At 37.9% G+C, this 9,107-nt stretch overlaps 1 protein-coding gene across 2 annotated transcripts; it reads right to left on the reverse strand.

Moving 5' to 3' along the window:
- Window positions 1-686: 686 nt before the first annotated feature.
- On the reverse strand, window positions 687-8,122 carry LOC138613301 (isocitrate dehydrogenase [NAD] subunit alpha, mitochondrial). 2 transcript variants are annotated; one of them, XM_069686941.1, is made up of 16 exons: window positions 8,052-8,122; window positions 6,819-6,876; window positions 6,464-6,589; window positions 5,797-6,340; window positions 5,043-5,124; window positions 4,694-4,759; window positions 3,766-3,828; window positions 3,535-3,618; window positions 3,258-3,372; window positions 2,937-3,124; window positions 2,567-2,700; window positions 2,375-2,477; window positions 2,166-2,230; window positions 1,734-1,818; window positions 1,402-1,554; window positions 687-1,310 (listed from the first exon to the last, which is right to left on the reverse strand). In XM_069686941.1, exons 5-16 carry the CDS (start codon window positions 5,067-5,069, stop codon window positions 1,227-1,229), a joined length of 1,167 nt encoding a protein of 388 aa, XP_069543042.1. In that variant the 5' UTR covers window positions 5,070-5,124; window positions 5,797-6,340; window positions 6,464-6,589; window positions 6,819-6,876; window positions 8,052-8,122; the 3' UTR covers window positions 687-1,226. The 2 variants fall into 2 exon arrangements, with proteins under 2 accessions (XP_069543042.1, XP_069543043.1); XM_069686942.1 differs by lacking the exon at window positions 4,694-4,759.
- Window positions 8,123-9,107: the final 985 nt, after the last annotated feature.

The following is a 9,107-nucleotide window of genomic DNA, read 5'->3' on the forward strand; positions in this document are numbered from 1 at the left end:
CAAATAAGACTATTGTAATGGAATATAATTGTTTTCTAAGGCACCAGCTCACACTCTGTACAGAACTCAAGCCTGAGCACATCTTGTTCTGGACAGAAGATAGAGCGACATTATCCTTGTTCTGAGACATAAAAAGCTGTAATGTCAGGATGACCTCTATTTTTATTCAGAGTTGCTCGTCACAGCGGGGGGGAGAACGTTCTCTCTGTTCCCATCGAGGAAGGCGCTACCTATCATCAGCAATGCATTGCTTTTACACAGGAGCAGTGTGTGCAGGCCTAAGGGGAGCATGCAGCCAGTTTACTCTTTAAGCTCATGTGAGGAGTTTGAAACAGACATGAATGCTGATGCCTCTATATGAGCCACAAAAGCAAACCAGACTATCCGAGACAAAATCGACATTTTCTCTGTAGTTATTTTTAAATCCTGTTACCATTACTACCAGGTTGGTGTGAGATGAAGAAATTAACAGCACACAGCCAGACGGCCTTAGTTTACGATTTCCACAGAAAAGTCTGAGTGATACGTTTTAGGAAAGCTGGATGAGAGCTGTTGCTGATGTACGGCAAAGTAATAGAGAGCCCGCATCAAAAACAGTGTCATGCCCCCGTAGGAATGGATGTGTAACTGTTGAAAATCACACAGCAGCTGAGTCATTTGTATCACACCAAATAAACAGTCATGTCTGGTGACATTATAATCTTCATTTTTCTTTACAGTATACATTCATGACATTTGCAGCAAAAAAAAAAACAGTAAGACAGGAAAAAACATCTGCAAGTTCTGTGTAACAGCAGCTTGATTGTGTCCAATCCATCACTAATCATCCTTTTTTAAACACACAAACGTGAAATATATCCACAATTACACTTTTGAGTTTTACTTTTAGACAACGGTGGCTTGTGGGAGTTTATGGAATGTGCCTTTAATGTTGAAGTAACAGTTTTAAAAAAATTAGACAAGGGGCCATATTCAGCCAATAAATAGACAATATCCAACACAGATAGAATATTTTAGGAAGACGTTGCATATCACATATACAGTAGCTTTAAGTTAAGAGTTTTAAGACAGTGCTTTGGAGTGTGCAAATAAAAGTAAAACACTCAGGATCTCATATTCCTGAGTTTTTTTTAAATACATATTTTGGTTTAAAATGTGCAGATACTGATGATGAAGTAAAGAGATCAAAATCCTATCACTTAATTCACGGCTGGATTAGCAGGCCTTCAGTCCATATCACGGACCCTTTGACATATTTCTTCTGTAAACTCTGAGCACTTTGAGTTTCCTCCCAGATCTTTTGTTAGAACCTTGAAGACAAATACAAAAAAACACTTCATGAATCTGAATGACAACATTCAACAAAAACTAAATATCATCATTTCTTTAAAAATAGATTACCTTTTTGTCTCGAATGGTGTCGAAGCAGCCAGCTTCAATCTTCTTGGCGTGGCCATGCAGGCCCATGTGCCGCAGCATCATGACCGCACTGAGCAGCAGGGCGGTGGGGTTGGCCATGTCTTTTCCTGCTATGTCAGGGGCAGTTCCATGAACCTGATGGGGGAATAAAATACGCTGATCATCATGGTTCATTTCATGGTTCATCGTGGATCATCATCAACATTTCTAAAAGAAATATAAGCAAAACAGATAAAATTGTATGTGTCTTCACCAACTCATCTGAACCTGTGAACAAAAAAGAAGTCTGATAAAGGGGAATAAACAGAACATACCGACTCAAATATGGCAACACCATTGGCACCAATGTTTCCACTAGGTGTCACTCCAAGACCTCCGATTAATCCAGCACAAAGATCACTGCAAAGGTACACAGATAGTTCTTAAGATTTATTCATGTGCAAACATCTTGACCTCCAATTGGATTTTACTTACACAGGTTCCTCATTTTGAACTAATGTCAGCAATGCCAGTGCTACATCCCATTTCACATCCTCATAAATTAGCCAATTTACAAATCTTCAGAATCTATCAAAGTTTGTTAGACGCAAGTTTATTTTGGCCTAAAGGTAAAGTTCCTGTTATTGTTACACATCATTATTTGGCTATTTTATTGCCTGGTTAAATCCATAAATCCAGCACAGGATTTAAATATGTTGCTATTTAGTGCAATTTAAGGAAAACAGAAAAAATACCATCTATCTTACCTCAAGATGTCTCCATACAAATTTGGCATCACTAACACATCAAACTGCGTGGGATCCTGTACCATCTGTTAAAACAGGTATTAATAATGCTGCTTTTATTTGGGGAAAATATGCAAATTTTGCAAACAAAACATTGCTTTTTATACATCTAAAACATTTATGCCACATTATACATACAAACAATAATAAGAAGAAACATTGGAACTTACATTAAGACACACAGTATCCAAGTACATCTCTGTGAATTTCACATCCTTGTGCTTCTCGGCAGCCTCTCTGCATTTTCTTAGGAAGAGCCCATCCGACATGCGCCTATTGAAGAACGAGTTCAGCCATTGATTTGAGCACGTCTCTTATATATGGAAAATAACTGAAAGTAATTTGCACTGAACACAACTTACATAATATTGGCCTTATGAACAGCAGTGACACTGGCCCTCTGATTATTTCTGGCGTATTCAAAAGCATACTCTGCGATGCGTTGGCTGGCTTGCTCTGTAATGAGCTTAATACTCTGTACGACTCCATCAACAATCTGAAAATACACAAAATCATGAAAGACTTTTGTCAAATCTGCAAACAAAAAAATGGTGCTTGAGTGATTTTAAACACAGGATGTTAATGATTTTATTCTGATCTCTACGTCAAAGGATGTCTACTCTGGAGGAGCAATGATGAAATACCACATCTTGATCTAAAGGAAAGAACTGGCCTATATATTGACTCAGTGAGGAAATGAAAAACACGTAATGTGTTGATAAAGGGTCTTACCACGTGTTCAATCCCACTGTATTCTCCTTCAGTGTTCTCCCTAATAGTGACCAGGTTCACATCAGTGTAGGGGGTCTGGTAGCCCTCAATGGACACACAGGGGCGCACATTGGCATAAAGGTCAAAGGTTTTTCTCAGTAGTAGGTTCATAGAGGGATGGCCAGCAGCTATTGGGGTCTTCAAAGGACCTGTAGATAGTTGAGTAATGTAAATTCTTTACTAGTTCCCCGGCCAACAACCACAAAAAACCCTCTATGGAGGAATAGGATCTTAACCAATGTATCAATAACGTATGTATAAAGACCTTATTAAGCAGGTTACCTTTCAGGCCAATTTTGTTCCTGTCCATTGATTCTTTTGCATCAGGAGGGATCATCCACTTGCCTCCAGGTCCTTGGATGGCTGTAACATTTCTTTCCTCCCACTGAATAGGCGCCTATAACAAGTACACAAACAGAAAAATCTCTATATTAGTTTACACCATGTAGTTTTTAAATAATTTCATTGTGTTTCTTATTTTAGCCGAGTTATATAAAATAATAGTTTTGCTAGTGTCCTTAAGAACAATTATATTTCCCCCTGCTTCTCCAGAACATACTTTGGCTGCTTCAAATATCTTCATAACAGCACAGGAGATCTCCGGACCAATTCCATCACCAGGGATTAGAGTGACAGTTTGAATCTAAGAAGCAGAACAAAGACACATAACAATCAATGATACAATAATATGTGTGTACTTCAGAATAGGCTCACAATTAAAAACCAGGATTAAGTGAAATTGAAAATTGTCATGACAATTTTACTGCAAATGTAAAGGAATGTTACATACCCCACGGGTGAAAGTCCATGGTTGTGGAGTCCCTGTCTTCAAAGCTCCAACCACGCGGGACACCTGACAATCAAGGATCAGGGCACAGGTTTTTCCTCAATATATGCTGTTGTACTTCACAATAGCATTTTGTTGTACGCTTTAGATCATACGGAAGACATTGTAAAGAAAGCAAAGCCTATTGAAGAGGGGAACACACTAGGAACAGAACGACCCAAGAATTGGTCACATTTACAAGTGTATTACAGTCTCCTGTAATGCACTTTTTGGCCAATAAAGCACATACTTTCATATAATTTGTGTTTCTAGTGAGCTAATCTAAACATGAAAGCAGTGTGACTGCATGAAGCTCAAGGGATTCATGTTTTCACAGACACGACAGATATAGATAGATGTATAAATTGCTATCTGCAAAGGACATTCTGAAGTTGTGATGCCAGTTCACAGCAGGAGTTGCTAAATAGCATGCTAAATGTGTTGAATAGTCTTGTTTAATATAATTGACTATCTGGGCTGATGAAAAAAACATCACCCTAAAAGAGCTTGTTGGCCTAAATCTGAGTATGTGTGGGGGCCAAGGATCCATACAATATCCCAAAAGGTCGTCATCAAGGGTAAGGGTAACCTAGACGGCAACTTGAATGTTGTCATTAACTCAATTTAGATGAAAAGTGGGAAAAGAGAAGAAAGAAATCACATTAAGTTTACAGAAGTAAAACTGACAACTTAACATAAAAGTGCATATGTTATCTAGCATAGCTCTGTTGAATAACAGGTATTGCAGACGTGCAATAGCAAAGCTGCTCCGACTGAGAAAAGATGCAAGAGAAAGGAGATCCCATTTCGGATTTTAATGGCATTACAGCAGAGGGAGACTAGGAGATGGCTCTTTTCCTAACGCAGCAAGGATACTTAATACTGAACTTACTTCCTGTGACTTGGTTTTATCCTTGCCATTGACCGATAGACCCCATTTTCTTAGGAGATTAAGAATCTGTAGATGACATTTCATAGATATTTGTTGCCATATTGTAACTAGCGTTGGCAGAAAGAGTTTAAGATGAGCATTCAACCAATTTTGGTTGCCATAGTAACTACAAGCAAGTAGCCCATCCGCTAGCGCCTAGCTAGTTGAGCTAGGTAGGTGCTGTCTCTCTCTGGTATGCAGTCTTTGACTATATGAACGAAAGTCAAAGAAAAAAATATAAAACTAGACATTGTGCCATGCCATTTGTTAAGTATTTACAAACAATTTGCATGTCTTGTCCTGTACATACCGCTGACCTCCACGCCTTCCCTGCCATCCTGGGCTAGCCAAGGTCGATGCAGCAGAAGCAGCAGCCGTGTGCACTTGTCAAGCTAACGGAGCCACAACACAAAACGGATTTCCGTTTGGAACATTTTTCTTTACTGAAATAAAACCTTGTTTAATAAATTCACATATAAGATAACATTTTAATTCAAGAAAAATCAATTATTTTGTACCAGTTACATTCATATATGCGTTATTTAAATTTCTCATATTTTGTGTTGACAAATTTAACAACAGCTTTAGACAGGATTTGCCTACTTCCTGTGGACGTCCTGTGATTAGCATTAAGATTTGGGAAGTGAATTTATATTAAGTCTCGATTTATACACCAGTGATAACAAAAAAAGATAGGTACAGGGTAAAAAATAACAATACCCATAACTATAAACGGGCTACCGATATGTTGTTGGTGTGAGTTTAGTCTGCCAAGGACATTGACTGCCCCACAGATAACGTTTACCACCAGCAGGTGGCGCCAGTGGCCGCAGAGAGTTGACAAGTTTTAACAACTGGTGACTTCTACAGACTTATATTTCTCCTGAATCCACATAATACATGTGCTCTTTGGCTCTGGATGTGCCAACAGTGTAAAGAATGTATATATCACAGGTCCCAAATCAGACTTTGTACATATGATTGTACACATAATAAACTTTATGATATAAAACAAGTAGAAACAGCTGAAACAATCAATCGCTTTTTGCAAAAGTTCAACTTACATAGAAAGCACACCGCATGGGACACATTAACTCCCAAAATCACCCAGCACTGCAAAATGGAAAACAGCTCTTAATTACTTTAAACCTATAGAAATTTATAAGCAGCATAGCTCTCAGCATAAATGCAGGCTACAACATGGTACAAAATGCACACTGTGCATGTAAAGACATCTTTCAACCAAACTGAAGGGTGTCAAGATGGATAAAGGTTTTCAAACCACTTACATGTATCATCAGTTATCGAATGCATAGGATGTGATAGAAATTCCACAAATGCCTCACACCGCAACACAGAGCATGTGTGTCTGGCAATGATACTTATCAAGCATTTGGATATAGCTTAGCAATTTGAAAAAACCTACAGTACATTAGGCATGGTTTATCATACAACATACAGTTGCTAAATGTTGCACACCAATGTGTCCAAAATAGCCTAACTAGATGGCATATTGTTTTGGCTGCTTCTTCAGACTCATGGACCTTTCAGTTTGTGAAATAACATGAGTGGCTCTATTGTTGAGGAGTCTGCATTCATGAAGAACATCTGTAGAAACAGAAATGAACAGCAACGGTTACATAGGACGCCACGCTGTAAGCACAACATAGTTGAGTTGACAACTTGTTAGATCACATGCAACATTTTTCTTTACAAATAATGGCCTCTTACCATTAAACTGTTTGTAGGCTTCATCAATTATGGCATTGTTTGATCGCTTTATATCCCAGTAATTATCCTCCACCCATGGTTTGCAATCAGTATGTTCAACGAGCTGTCCATTCCTGTATAAACCAGCTACATATGTACAGAAAGGCAAATTCAGTTGTTAAGCTATACTTTACTTGAACAGGAAAACCTCATTCAAGAAATGGCAAATGTGAAAAACAGAACCTCAGACATGTCAGTTATACCAATAGAAGATTTTGTATTAGTCCAAAAACTGAACTTACTCTGATGAAAGTAATATAAGTGTAATAAAAAGTTACAACTCGTGATACAATGGCATGGTTGTGGGTAAATTTACCTTTGATGGTATCTGGATTGATGCTTTACAGAAGGGTGAAGAGGGCTGTGGTGGCCAACTGTAAATTAGTCAATATTGGAAAATAAGAAATACTTAACAGGCTATTTTCCTTACCCGTTTTCCTTTCCTTAGTACTGTTGGGCTATATATTTATGAAAAACGATCTCCTTAAAATCAAAAACGGATCTTTATTTAGCATCTGTGATACAAGCAGCTGTGTGTATGTGTGTGTGTGTGTGTGTGTGCGTGCGCACACATTCTCAGTGGCTCAGAGGAGGGAGAAGGAGATCACAGCTAACAACTTGATTAATAATATTAGGTAGAAACATGACTTAAAAAACTCGTTTTAGATAGTTTTGGTGACGAAGTCAATTTTGATCGATACATGATAGTTTCGGCGGTTGTTTTTTTTTCTTATTCTTGTCTTATAGTGGATCAGACACGGTCTTGTTTACATCAAAAAAGGTGCGCTAAATACGTACACAGACACCACCTGGGCAGAGATGAGGGGCGATAGCTGAATACAGTGGAATGAAAAGAGCTAAAACCGGGATATGTTCCTTAATCTATCATTTAATAGCACACACCGCCCACCTGAAACTAACGTAGCCACTGACAACCAACTGACCTCATTCACCGAACAACATCCCTGGACACAACTTCAAAATAAAAGCATTATGTGAAAACAAGGTCTTTTCAAAATGATTCACTCCCGACTGAGCTCTTGCCTTGAAAAGTATCCCGGAAGTGCTGCAATTCATTATCGTCACGTTATTTTTAAGAGTAATATTAATATAAATTCAATATAATTTACCAATATTCGATGTATTCAGGCCGAAATCTGCAAAGCCTACAGAAAACGCCAGCGAGCCACTTAATATCTACATTATTTCTTTATACAGACGTGAGTGGCGCCACTAACCTCTATGAAGGCTGCTTATTATTTAGCAGCAGGAACTTGCCTTTCTGTATTGTCATTAATGATAAGTGACAAATTAAATAAACTCGCTTTAGTTGTACAAAAAAACCCGTAAAATGTGTCGTTTTACACAGAAAGTATATCACTTACTCAGGTTCAGTAAACACGTAGAAATAGAAATGGCGGTCAATAAATTGTACAACCCAGCTAAAATGAACACTGAAAGTTAACCTTACTTAAAATATCAGTATTTATTGTTAAACACTATGAAAAATAAACAGATTGACGTGTTATAAATAAAAGAAAACTCTTACCGAACTCGAAGAAGACAGCGGACCAATTAACCTTCAACAATCCTCGTAGTGAAAAGTTTCGCGCTCAGCCTCTTCTTCTTCTTCTTCTTCTTAAGTTTTACTTGTGTACAAAAAACAACGCTTCAGGTGGATGCTGCCACCTACTGTCCGAGCCTTTATAAAACCGAATCTCATTGGTTTTATGTGTTTTAATCAAATTCATCTCATATTAGAAAACCTCACGTTGATTTTATTAGCTTTTATTAATAAAGATTGTAAATATCTGTAATTAGGTAAAATTTAGTAAATATGACCTCATAATGCATATGACAGCACATAATCATTTTTTTCAGTGTACGATTCCTCTTACAGGGAAAACATGCAGACCCTCTCCAGGCTGCACAGAGACCAACCCGTGAAACCACTGGACCAGGCAGTGTTCTGGATAGAATATGTGATGAGACATAAAGAGTCCTACAAAATGTCCTGGTTCGTTTACAACTCTGTGGATGTCATCGCTGCTTTGTTGGCAGCTGTTTTTCTGATAACATTCACCTTTATTTCTATCGTCAGATTAGTGTGGAGGATTATTTTTGTCGGGAAAAAAGTAAAAAATGAATGACATGAGAAATAAATGTTTTTGTGTGTTAAATCAAAGATCATTAAAAGAACGATTCTGAATGTGTGATGATGTAAAAGTTGAGTCAGTGACATGATCGAGGCTTGGGCATACAATAGTGTTTGGTAGTGGTTTAACATGGAGCCTTTTTTCTACTTATTTGATTAATTTTGGGGGGTTATTATGAAAGAAATTCACACTGCGAACTATGTCTTTGGAAAATAAAATAACATAGCAGTCGAGGGCCACACACAGCTGCCTTTGCATTGCTTCTGTCAGTCCACCATAAAGGTCAGAATACTGCTTAAAAGTGTGACTTACTGCTTTGGGAAAATCCAGCGGTCCAATAGATTAGAACAAAAAGAGGAAGCCAGGATTTTTGCTATTGAGTGATATATGTACAGCTCTGTACAATACATGTTATCACTAATGGAAAATTGGCCTGAATCCTTAAACAA

This window comes from Semicossyphus pulcher, unplaced genomic scaffold (genome assembly GCF_022749685.1).
Source record: "Semicossyphus pulcher isolate SPU_LCO1_2020_fin unplaced genomic scaffold, fSemPul1.0.p SCAF_8, whole genome shotgun sequence".
NCBI classification, from domain to species: Eukaryota; Metazoa; Chordata; class Actinopteri; order Labriformes; family Labridae; genus Semicossyphus; species Semicossyphus pulcher.